General features: G+C 43.1%; 1 protein-coding gene across 5 annotated transcripts in view; it reads right to left on the bottom strand.

Moving 5' to 3' along the window:
- Window positions 1-12,772, bottom strand: part of ubr4 (ubiquitin protein ligase E3 component n-recognin 4) — a 187,034-nt gene that overhangs the window by 72,659 nt on the left and 101,603 nt on the right. For all 5 annotated transcript variants that reach the window (XM_068017283.1, XM_068017284.1, XM_068017287.1 and 2 more), the window contains 6 exons: window positions 12,619-12,759; window positions 11,928-12,049; window positions 11,563-11,674; window positions 10,714-10,844; window positions 9,715-9,892; window positions 8,877-8,981 (listed from right to left, as the gene is read on the bottom strand). In XM_068017283.1, the coding sequence (XP_067873384.1) occupies window positions 8,877-8,981; window positions 9,715-9,892; window positions 10,714-10,844; window positions 11,563-11,674; window positions 11,928-12,049; window positions 12,619-12,759 (789 nt within the window). The remainder of the gene's footprint in view (window positions 1-8,876; window positions 8,982-9,714; window positions 9,893-10,713; window positions 10,845-11,562; window positions 11,675-11,927; window positions 12,050-12,618; window positions 12,760-12,772) is intronic.

Raw genomic sequence — 12,772 nt, 5'->3', positions numbered from 1 at the left:
TCAGAAGATTGGACAGAACGTAAACAACAGCAAAGAATGACTAAAAGATTAATAAGGAGGAAAAAGCTAAAGAGAGAAAGCTAGCTAGAAATATAATGGATAGTAATAGTTTCTATAGATATTTTTAAAAAAGAGTCAACAAAGTGAGCATTGGTCCTATAGAAAGGTGAGTCTGGGGAATTAATAATGGAAAGTATGGAGATAGCAGATGAATTGAACAGGTATTTTGCATTGGTCTTCACCACAGAGGATATAAGTAACTTCCCAGAAATAGCTGTAAATCAGGAAATGGAAGGGTGGGCGGAACTCAAGAAAATTACAATTACCAGGGAAGTGGTACTGAGCAAATTGTTGGAGCTGTGGGCTGACACGTCCCCTGGTCTTGATGAACATCATTCTACAGTCTTAAAAGAAGTGGCTAGTGAGATAGTTGATGCATTGGTTTTAATTTTCCAAAATCACCCAGATTCTGGAAAGGTTCCATTAGATTGGAAAACAGCCAATGTAAGTCCTTTAGTCAAAAAGGGAAGGAGACAGAAAGCAGGAAACTACGGGCCAGTTAGCTTAACATCTGCCTTAAGGAAAATGCTAGAAGCTATTAGAAAATACATTATTGCAGGGCACTTAGAAAAATTCAAGGTAATCAGGTAGGGTCAGCATGGTTTTGTGAAAGGAAATTCCTGTTTAACCAATTTATTGGAGTCCTTTGAAGAAATAATGTGCTGTGGATAAAGGGGCACTGCAGAAAATAAACACTCATGTTGTAGGGGGTAACATGGATAGAAGATTGGCTAGCTAACAAGAAACAGAGTAGGCATAAATGGGTCAATTTCTGGTTGGCAAGATGTAACAAGTGGTGTGCCACAAGGATCAGTGCTGGGGCCTCAACTTTTTACAATTTATATAAATGACTTGGATGAAGGGACCAAAGGTATGGTTGCTAAATTTGCTGATGACACAAAGATAGGTAGGAAAGTAACTTGTGAAGAGGACATAAGGAGGCTACAAAGGGATATAGACTGGGTGAGTAGGAAAAGATATGGCAAATGGAGTATAATGTGGGAAAATGTGAAATTGTCCATTTTGGCAGGAAAAATAAAAAAGCATATTAACTAAATGGTGAGAGATTACAGAGCCCTGAGACGCAGAGGGATCTGGGTATCCAAGTGCATGAATTGCAAAAGGTTAGTATGCAGGTACAGCAAGTAATTAAGAAAGCTAATAGAATGTTATCGCTTATTGTGAGGGAAATTGAAAACAAAAGTAGGGAGGTTGTGCTTCAGTTATACGGGGCATTGGTGAGACCACATCTGGAGTAATGTGTACAGTGCTGGTCTCCTTATTTAAGGAAGGATGTAAACGCATTGGAAGTAGTTCAGGGAAGGGTTACTAGACTAATACCTGGAATAGGCTGGTTGTCTTATGAGGAAAGGTTGGACAGGCTCGGCTTGTATCCGCTGGAGTTTAGAAGACTAAGAAGCGACTTGATTGAAACATACAAGATCCTGAAGGGTCTTGACAGGGTGGATGTGGAAAGGATGTTTCCTCTTGTGGGAGAATCTAGAACTAAGAGGTCACTGTTTAAAAATACGGAGTCGCCCATTTAAGACAGCGATGAGAAGAAAGTATTTCTCTCAGAGGGTCGTTAAGTCTTTGGAACTCTCTTCCTCAAAAGGCGCTGGAAGCAGAGTCTTTGAATATTTTTACGGCAGAGTTAGATAGATTCTTGATAAAGCAAGGGGGTGAAAGGTTATCGGGGGGGGGGAGAAACAAGAATGTGGCGTTGAGATTACAATCAGATCAGCCATGATCTTGTTGAATGGCAGAACAGGCTCAAAAGGGCTTCTAATTCGTATGTGCGTATATTTAAGTACTTCAGTTCCATTCAGCTTCCTATATTAGAGTCCATTTACACAGAGGACATCGCTGGATTTTAACTCAGTTTTGCAGAAATGTAAGAAGTCATTGAAACGGAGATCAGCTCCTAGTTTAGTTTATTGAGGTTGTAATTATATAACAGCAAATGATTATACAGTGAATGGAAGTAAGCTCAGTGCTGTGAAGGAGCAGAGGGATTTAGGGGACACAGGTTCACAGGACGTTAAAGGCAGGACCACAGGTAGATAAGGCCTTAAAAGGTAATGAACTTCTACGTTTTATCCCAAGGGGTATGGAATACAAAAGTCAAAAGGTAACGCTGAGCCTGTACAAAAACTTAATATCTCAGTTAGAGTAGTGTGTGCAGTAATGGGCTTCACACTATAGGAAGGATGTAGGAGGGTACAGTGCAGATTCACTAGGGTGCTAGCTCATATGAAGAAATATGAATATAATGAAAGATTTGAAAAATTGGGTATGTTTTTGTTCCAACATTGATTACAAATCAATATTGCAGAAACGTTTAAAATGATGAAAGAATGTGACATGGTAAGTAGAAGCAGTCCGTTTCCAGTACTCAGAGGGTCCAGTCACGAGGGATCATAGGTGTACGATTAAATGCAAGAGATTTAGAACAGAGCGCAGGATAAACTTCTTCAGAGTGTTGCGAGACTGTGGAATTCATTCCAGGGTTCATGGCTGAGGCAGAAACTTTGTCAATATTCAGAATTAGATTGCAGTGATAGATAGAGAAGGGGATGAAGGGAAATGGGAACAGGGCGAGTAAAACCGATTAGGGATATTTGCTCATCTGGAAGGTAATCACAGACATGGGCTGGTTGGGCTGAATGGCATGATTCCCTGTTATCTTCTATGTAGAGCCATTTTATATAGCTCGGGACACCTCCACTCCAAAGGGAAAACATGACTTGCAAATCACTTCTTCCAGTACTTGACAAGAGTACTAGTCAGTAAACTATTCAACAGTGTTTATTTTAAATGTTTGGCTCCCATTTTACTCAATGTTATTTATTTTAGAATCATAGAACCATTTACAGCATAGGAGACCCATCGAGTTCACGCCAGTCTAACTTTAATTCCAGCCATTCCCATCCTGGTATCCTCATTTTTCTCCATTAACTAACATTAGGGAAACAAAACTCAGCGCAATTATAAAGTGGGGATACAATTTAATGGTTCTGCTGAGTAAGGAAATACAATTCCATCAAGCTTTAACTCCAGCCTCATAGGAGAACTCCCTACTTCATCAGTGTAATATTTTCAATTCTCATCCGGCTCCTCACTCCCAGCGAACAAGCGCTGGTTGTGGTGACTGATGGCCAGTTGTGTTATAGAGCCAGACCCACCAGGAACTAGATTTGACAGTGGTCACATTCATTCAATTACAATCCTTACAACTGTTGTAAAGAACAGCTTTTCATGACTCAGATTTGATGGTGATTGTTCAGAGCTCAGATGAAATACACCAACCAGTTCCTAGTTACATTTGAAGTCAAATATGTTCTTAATCTTCTGATATAATCCAAATCATGTTTTTTTAAAAATTTGTTCATTAAATGTGGGTGTCGCTGGCTAGGCCAGCATTTATTGCCCATCCCTAATTGCCCTTGAGAAGGTGGTGGTGAGCTACGTTCTTGAACCGCTCTAGTCCTTGGGGTGTAGGTACACCAACTGTTGGTGCTGTTAGGAAGGGAGTTTCAGGATTTCGACCCAGCGACAGTGAAGGAGTGGCGATATATTTCCAAGTCAGGATGATGTGTGACTTGGAGGGGAACTTGCAGCTGGTGGTGTCCCCATTCATCTGCTGCCCTAGCCCTTCTAGGTAGTAGAGGCCGGGGGTTTAGAAGGTGCTGTCGAAGAAATCTTGATGAGTTGCTGCAGTGCATCTTGTAGATGGTACACACTGCTGCCACTGTGCGTTGGTGTTGAAGGTGGTGTATGGGGTGCCAATCAAGCAGGCTGCTTTGTCATGTATGGTGTCGAGCTTCTTAAGTGCTGTTGGAGCTGCACGCATCCAGACAAGTGAAGAGTATTCCATCACACTCCTGATGTCTGCCTTGTAGATGATGGGGACAGGCTTTGGAGAGACAGGAGGTAAGTTACTCGCCACAGAATTCCTAGCCCCTGACCTGCTCTCATAGCCACAGCATTTATGTGGCTGGTGCAGTTCAGTTTCTGGTCAATGGTAACCCCCAGGATGTTGATAGTGGGAGATTCAGCGATGCCATTGAACATCAAAGGGAGATGGTTAGATTCTCTCTTGTTTGAGATGGTCATTGCCCGGCACTTGTGTGGCATGAATGTTACTTGCCAGTTATCAGCCCAAGCCTGGATGTTGCCCGGGTCTTGCTGCATCTGGGCACGGGCTGCTTCATTATCTAAGGAGTCACGAATGATGCTGAACATTGCACAATCAGCGAACATCCCCACTTTAGACCTTATGATGGAGGGGAGGTCATTGGTAAAGCAGCTGGTTGGGCCTAGGACATTACCCTGAAGAACTCCTGCAGTGATGTCCTGGGACTGAGGTGATTGACCTCCAACAACCACAACCATCTTCCTTTATGCTAGGTATGACTCCAACCAGCGGAGAGATCCCCCCCCCACCCTACCCCAATTCCCATTGACTCCAATTTTGCTAGGGCTCCTTGACACCATACTCAGTCAAATGCTGCCTTGATGTCAAGAGCAGTCACTGTCACCTCACCTCTGGAGTTCAGCCTTTTGGTCCACGTTTGGACAAAGGCTGTAATGAGGTCAGGAGCTGAATGGCTCTGGCAGAACCCAAACTGAGCATCAGTGAGAAGGTTATTGCTGAGCAAGTGCTGCTTGATCGCACTGTTGATGACCCGTTCCATCACTTTGAATCATAGAATCATAGAAAGTTTAAAGCACAGGAAGAGGCCACTTGGCCCATCATGTCTGTGCCGGCTGTAAAATGATCCACCCATTCTATTCCCACCTTCCAGCATTTGGTCTGCAGCCCTGCAGATTACAGCACGTGAGCTGCATATCCAGACTCCTATTGAATGAGTTAAGGGCTTCTGCCTCAACTACCCTTTCAGGCAAGTGAGTTCCAGACCCCCACCACCCTCTGGTGAAAAGAGTTTTCCTCATCACCCCTCTAATTTTTCTACCAATCATTTTAAATCTAAGCCCTCAAGTCACTGACCTCTCTGCTAAGGCGAATAGGCCCTTCACCTCCACTCTATCCAGGCCCCTCAAAATTTTATACATTTCAATCAGATCTCCCCTCAGCCTTCTCTGTTCCAAGGAGAACCACCCCAGCCTATCCAATCTTTCCTCATAGCTGCATTTTTCCAGTCCTGGCAACATCCTCGTAAATCTCTGTAACCCTCCCTGGTACAATTACATTTTTCTGTAATGAGGTGAACAGAAGTGCACACAGCACTCAAGTTGTGGCCTAACCAATGAGTTATACAGTTCCAGCATAACCTCCCTGCTCTTAAATTCTATACCTCAGCTAATAAAGGAAAGGATTCCATATGCCTTCTCAACCACCTTATTTATCTATCCTGCTACCTTCAGGGATTTGTGGACATTCACTCCAAGGTCCCTCACTTCCTCTACACTTCTCAGTATTTTCCCATTAATTGTGTATTCCTTTGCCTTGTTCGACCTCTCCAAATGCATCACCTCACAGTTCTCCAGGTTGAATTCCATTTGCCACTTTTCCGCCCATCTGACCAGACCATCAATATCTTCCTGCGGCCTACAGCTATCCTCCTCGTCTTTGTGTCGTCTGCAAACTTCTTGATCATGACCCCTACATTTATGTCCAAACCATTTATACCATAAAAGGCACGGGACCCAGTACCGAACCCTGCGCAACGCCACTGGCAACAGCCCTCCAGTCGCTAAAACAGGCGTCAACAATTACCCTTTGTTTCCTGCCACTGAGCCAATTTTGTATCCACCTTCTTGCATTTCCCTAGATCCCATGGGATTTTATTTATTTTTTTAAAACCAGTCTGCCATGTGGGACCTTGTCAAAAGCCTTGGTAAAATCCATGTAGACCACATCAACTGCACAACTCTCATCTATTTTGCTTGTTACGTCTTCAAAAAATTAGATTGAGTTGGTCAATAGATTCCAATAATTTGCCCACTACTGAGGTTAGACTGACTGGCCCGTAATTATTCCATCTATCCCTCGCTCCCTTTTTAAACAGAGGTACAATGTTAGCAGTTCTCCAATCCTCCAGCACTGCACCAGTATCCAGTGAGGACTGGAAAATGATGGTCACACCTTCCGCTATTTCCTCTCTTGCTTCTTTTAACAGCCTAGGGTACATTTCATCCGGTCCTGGTGATTCATCAATTTTCAAGGATGCTAATCCCATTAATACTTCCTCTCTCCCTATGTTTATCACACCCAATACTTCACACCCCTCTTCCTATCTGCATCGTCCCCCTCTTTTGCTGATGATCGAGAGTAGACTGAAAGGGCAGTAACTGGTCAGGTTAGATTTGTCCTGTTTTTTGTGTACAGGACTTACCTGGGCAATTTTCCACATTGGCAGGTAGATACCAGTTTTGTAGCTGTACTCGAACAGGGGTGCGGCTAGTTCTGGAGCACAAGTCTTCAGTACTATTGCCAGGATGTTGTCAGGGCCCATAACTTTTGCAGTATCCAGTGCCTTCAGCTGTTTCTTGATATCACGTGGAGTAAATCTGAAGACTGGCATCTGGGATACTGGGGGCCTCAGGCAGAGAACAAGCTAGACCATCCGCTCAGCACTTCCGGCTGAAGATGAATGCAAATGCTTCAGCCTTGTCTTTTGCACGGATATGCTGGGCTCTGCCATCGTTGAGGATGGCAATATTTGTGGAGTCTCTCCTCCTGTTAGTTGTTCGATTGTCCATCACCACTCACGACTGGATGTGGCAGGACTGCAGAGCTTCGATCTGATCCATTGGTTGTGGGATCACTTAGCCCAGTCTATCACATGCAGCTTCCCATGTTAAGTAGTCCTGTGTTGTAGCTTCACCAGGCTGACACCTCATTTTGAGGCTGCTCCTGGCATGCCCTCCTGCACTCTTCATTGAACCAGGGTTGGTCCCCTAGGCTTGATGTTAATGGTAGAGTGGGGGATATGCTGGGCCATGAGGTTACAAATTGTGGTTGAGTACAATTCTGCTGCTACTGATGGCCCACAGCGCTTCATGGTTGCCCTGTTTTGCATTGCTAGGTCTGTTCGAAATCTATCCCATTTAGCACGGTGGTGGGTATCTTCAATGTGAAGACGGGACTTTGTTCCCCACAAGGACTGTGCGGTGGTCACTCCTACCAATATTGTCATGGACAGATGCATCTGCGACAGGTAGATTGGAGAAGACGAGGTAAAGTAGGTTTTTTTCTTCTTGCTGGTTCCCTCACCACCTGCCGCAGACCCAGTCTAGCAGCTATGTTCTTTAGGACTTGGCCAGCTTGGTCAGTAGTGGTGCTACCGAGCCACCTTTGGTGATGGACATTTAAGTTCCCTACCCAGAGTACATTCTGTGCTCTTACTACTTCTTCCAATTGGTGTTCAACCTGAAGAAGCACTGATTCATCAGCCGAGGGGCAGCGTTAGGTGGCAACCAGCAGGAGGGTTCCTTGCCCATGTTTGACCTGAAGTCATGAGACTTCCTGAGGTCCGGAGTCCATGTTGAGCACTCCCAGGGCAACTCCCTCCCAACCATATATCACTGTGCCGCCACCTCTGGTGGCTCTGTCTTGCTGGTGGGACAGGACATATCCAGGGATGGTGATGGTAGTGTCAGGGATATTGTCTGTAAGGTATGATTCCGTGACTATGTCAGCCTGTTGCTTGACTAGTCTGTGGAACAGCTCTCCCAATTTTGGCACAGATGTTAGGAAGGAGGACTTTGCAGGGTCGACAGGTCTGACTTCACCGTTGCCGTTTCTGGTGCCTAGGTCGATGCCAGGTGTTACGTTCGGTTTCATTCCTTTTCTTACACTTTGTAGCGGTTTAATGCAACTGAGGGCATGTAAAAGTGGGTCTGGAGTTACATGTAGGCCAGATCAGGTCAGAATGGCAAATTTCCTTTTCTAAAGGACATGAGTGAACCAGATAGGTTTTTACTACAATCAACAATGGTTCATGGTTGCCATTAGAATAGCTTTTTAAATTCCAGATTTATTAATTCAATTCAAATCTCACCGTCTGCCTTGGTGGGATTCAAACCCTTGTCCCCAGAGTATTAGCCTAGGCATCTAGATTACTAGTCCAGTGACATCACCACTGCCTCCCCCATGTCAATGTCATGATCTTGATTGTTAGACCTCTTACATGAAGCAGCTGCCTTAGATGTAAATTCAGAACTAAACTGACCAATCAGAAACTTAACTCTTCCGTGCCTAGCTTTTTTTCACTTTCCATACTGGTCTCCAACTGCAGGTTATTCATAGCCACAATATCACCCTGCAGCCAGGAAGGGGAATCATCTGAGCTACAAAGTTCTCCACAAGCTATCAATCTCTGTGATTCACCAGCATGAAATTTGCCTCAATTGGAGTATGTCAAATGGGAATCATTTTCTTCACCTGCAGGGCTAAAAACTGACAGAACTCCTCCTGAGACACATACCAAGTGTGCAGTCTCAGTCAATGGCCAGCTGACACAAGCACAGAAAGAGAAGGGTGACCTCAGGGCTTGCTGTAAGACTTTCTAATTGGGAGCCAATGCTCAACTACCTGAACTAACATCAAATGTCTCTGAGTAAGAGCTGTATTTATAAAAACTGCACCATTACTTTTAATCTTCTTTATTTTATTTAATTCTCAATACAATTTGCAACCACAACTCCACTCCACCACAGAGTCAGATTAAAACCCCACCCTGAATCATAATTACTGTCCAACAATGACTGAATACATGAAAACCCAAATCAGAAGCTCATGCAAAATTTTTTTTCAACAGATCTGTACCAGATTTAGCCATTATAGTTACCTGAGGCTGTGGTATCAGACAGCGTTCCTGCATCCAATGAGGAGGAGCTGGGTGCTTGCCCAGATAGTCCCAGGCTCTGTAGGCCTAGTGCACTGCTGCTGCTACCTATTAAAGGCAAAACTCAACATCAGCAACTTATTCACACTGCAGATCCCAGGAAGAGCATACTCTCATACGCAGAACACAATGAAGACTGAAAATTCTAATTCAGGAAGTCTGCATTCAATCAGCATGACATCATGACAAGATGCTGAGTCTGTTTTTACACAAGCAGAGCCTCATTGCCTGGTTTACAGTACCAGGAAAATTTATTTCAAGAATCAATAAAATATTCAATTACAAAACTAACTGCAACAGCATCTATCAAATCCAGAGTGGCTGCACCCAGTCAGTGGAGTGTATGATGATTTCACAGGTTTCAAATTCATTAGGTCTACAAGTTCACTTATCATCCATCTGGCCAGAGCAGGGATTAAACATGGTGAATCCAAGTAACAACCCAATGTAACATATGCTAAATCTAGGCTGCCTGGCTCTGACAAAGGATCACCACCTGAAATATTAACCTATCTGTTCTCTTTCTCAGACTTGCTGTGTATTTCCAATTTGATTCGAGGTTCTAAAGAAGGTGGATGAGCCTAAGGGGCTTCTCTCATTTTGCTTTTTGTTTTGGACTTCTAGCACTTGTCATTTTTTCAAATATAATTCCAGAGAAATTAACTTTAGGAAGCTTTCTTCATTCTGTTCAGTCCTTTACAAGTCAGCCAAAATGACTGAGCAGATCCCGAGTCACCCATTTGTTCCCCAACGTATAATGCCCCAGACTCTGCGGATGTACCTTGTTGATCTTGCTGCAGGCTAAGAGCAATCGCCAGTTCCACCATCGTCTCGTCATCTGCATCTGGAGGTATGTCCAGCATTGGTGGGAAGCCCTCTGCTCCTGCCAGCAGTGCCTCCAGAGGGGAAGGGTTTCCATTAGTGACATTTTCAGCCGACTCCAAAACCATTGATTCCGACTGGGAAAGGAGGAAAAAAGGAACAATCCTGATCATAAGCGGAATGAAAAAGCAGTGAGAGGTTGAGAAGATGTAACCTTTATCAAAACTGTTGCTGGTGGAAAATAGCCAATAAATTTTACAGTCTTGGCTCATTATATCCACTTTCACTACCTTGGAACTGGAGTAACATGTGTTAGTATGACAATATTACCTGTGTGATGTGTAAAGAACTCTGAACTTTTCTCCCCCACCCCCACCAGTTCTTCTTATAATTTTACTTCTATTTTTTATTCTGGAGGCAACCAATGACAACTTGCATTTATACGGTGTCTTTAATGTCGTAAAATGTTAAACAGCTGCCTGGGCCCCAAGCTGTGGAATTCTCTCCTTAAACCTCTCAGCATTTCTCTCCTGCAAGACATTCCTTAAAATGTACCTCTTTGACCAAACTTTTGGTCACCAATCCCAAAATCCTTCTTATCTTGGCTTGGTGTCAAATTTGGTTTGTTAACACTCCTATTTTACTAAATTAAAGGTGCACGTTGTTGTCACATGGGTATTTGGAACTTTACACCTAGAGAACCATAGGTAATAAACTACGTGCATGGAGTGCCACTGTGCTATGTCACTATGCTGCAGTCAACTCCGGATTCAATTTCATGTCAATTACATTCTTGACATAAAGCTGCAGATTTACTGCAATTCTTGGCTGTACCCAGAGCTGCAAAGGGAGAGTGTGGAGCAATGAAAAGTCTCCATGTATTAACTATAACTACTTTTGTTCTTTTCCTCTCATCCTTTCGTCAATGAACAAGACACCATCGATCTAAGATGCCTACCACCATCTCAAAGTCTCCATGATCCACTTCACTTTGTTCCTGACTTTCTTGACGGATATTTTCACTGCCTGCCATTCCTGACGGTTGCATTTTATCCTCAACATCATCATCATCGTCATCATCTTTATCACCTGCAGAATAAATGGAGACAGACCCTTACAATAAAATGATTCTCACTGCAAACCAGTGTACTGTAGTCACCGACTCTGAAGCTCCTGTTCATCCAGTACGACTCTAGTCCAGAGTGACATCTTACACTTCAATGCAAAGTCACATGGATAGAAAACCTTACATCCCAGTATGAGTAGTGCAAGGTTTACACACTGACACATGCTGGTGGCATGGTACAGTGTATAAATACTGATGTGTGCTAGTGCTGTGTGCACACACAAACACGTACTGTGTCCTGGCACAGCATATACACACCGACGAACCCTGGTGTCCTACAGCAGTATCTACATATCCATGTGTCCTGGTGCTGTGTATACACACTAATGTGCTAGAATTCTTACTCAGCACTTAAAGTGATTGATTCAAAAGTTTTATGTAGCAACAGACTGTGCATAAACAATTCTCCAATGCCTCTCCACCTCTCCAGGCAGGGAAGGCAAGAGGTGAAAAATACGCTTTTAATTATCACAAAGGATCTGATTTTTGGTCTTGTAAACACCACAACAAGAAAGTGGTCACACTCTCTTCTCAATTCAATATTTTAAGGTTTTTAAAAGGGAATTAATATTTCCTGTGTTTTTGTGACGAATAGTCCTGGCAACTAGACATTTCAAAACACATTATGACATTGCATCACTGCATTTTTGTTGGGTACTGTTCCGATCTCTAATTCCTTACCCATCGGGGTGTTGCTGCGGGGAGGGGAGGGCAGCGTGACGTGTCTGCGCTTGCTCCGTGGTCTCAATACACGTATCAGCGCCTGCTTACAGGCAAAACTCACCGATTGGTCCTGAGGGAAAGACAATTCAGACTAATTTAGAAACAGAACATTGGCTAGTGCAAGGCCAAGTCACAGATGTTGCCCCAACACACTGATAACAAGAACTATCACAAAGACCATTTCACAAATATATTCACACTGACTCTTATCCTTTAATCCATTATAAAAAAAGGCTGCTCATTGCTCACAAAATGTTGCAACAATATCGAATGACCACAACCAAAAAAACAACCATTACCTTCCGTTAAACTGAGGTACTTACAGGACACAGCAACATCTGCATATAAACCTTTGCAGCAGCATTGATGTAGTCTAGCTCACAGGTACAATATCCATGAATAATGTCAATCAGTGCATTCACTGTTGCCTCAATGTGAGTCAGACCTGTCGAAAAGAAAGAAGACTCAGTAAAAATATTGTTGAAGCACATTTCTATCAACCGAACCTCCCAGTAGCTGGCAAATGTCAGTGCAGCTAAAGCAACATTATACAGATACAGATGTTTACTGACAAGATCCACTGGAAAACATTGCTTTGTAACACTCCTGCGAAGTGCCTTGGGATATTTTAATATATTAAAGACCATATAAATTTTTGTTAATGTTTGAAAAGTTATTTCTCTATGTCACTAACACACAGTTCTCCCACTTTATAAAAGGCTGATCTTGATATTTTCTTGAGAAAGTATTCGATAAGATGTCACGAGCATATAACAACTCACTAGTAATCATATTTAGTACTGTAAACCATTAGACACTGTGAAATAAGCATGTTTCCTTCACAAAAGTATCAAAGGAATTCAGTTGGAATTCTGGCTCCAGTTTTAAAACTTATGAGTAACCGGTGGCTAGAATCCTATTTCATTATATTTTATGTCATACTGTGCATTACTTTTCTGATTTACTAAATAAACGAGTTGAAACATGCAGTCATTGTGTTATAGTTCATCTTACCGGGCAAGCAGGCGGGAGCCAGGAATGCATTCTTAGGTTTGGAAGCATGGAGCCTCCAGAAATGAGTGACTAACTGCATGATAAAACTGCACCCCTCGACCTCTGCATTCCTGTGGACTTGATCTCTTTCATCTGTTCCTTCTAGGGAAAGGAT

Source organism: Heterodontus francisci, chromosome 37 (assembly GCF_036365525.1).
Source record: "Heterodontus francisci isolate sHetFra1 chromosome 37, sHetFra1.hap1, whole genome shotgun sequence".
Classification (NCBI taxonomy): Eukaryota; Metazoa; Chordata; class Chondrichthyes; order Heterodontiformes; family Heterodontidae; genus Heterodontus; species Heterodontus francisci.
Note: the sequence above shows the minus strand (reverse complement) of the source record. Positions and strands in the feature narration are given on the sequence as shown.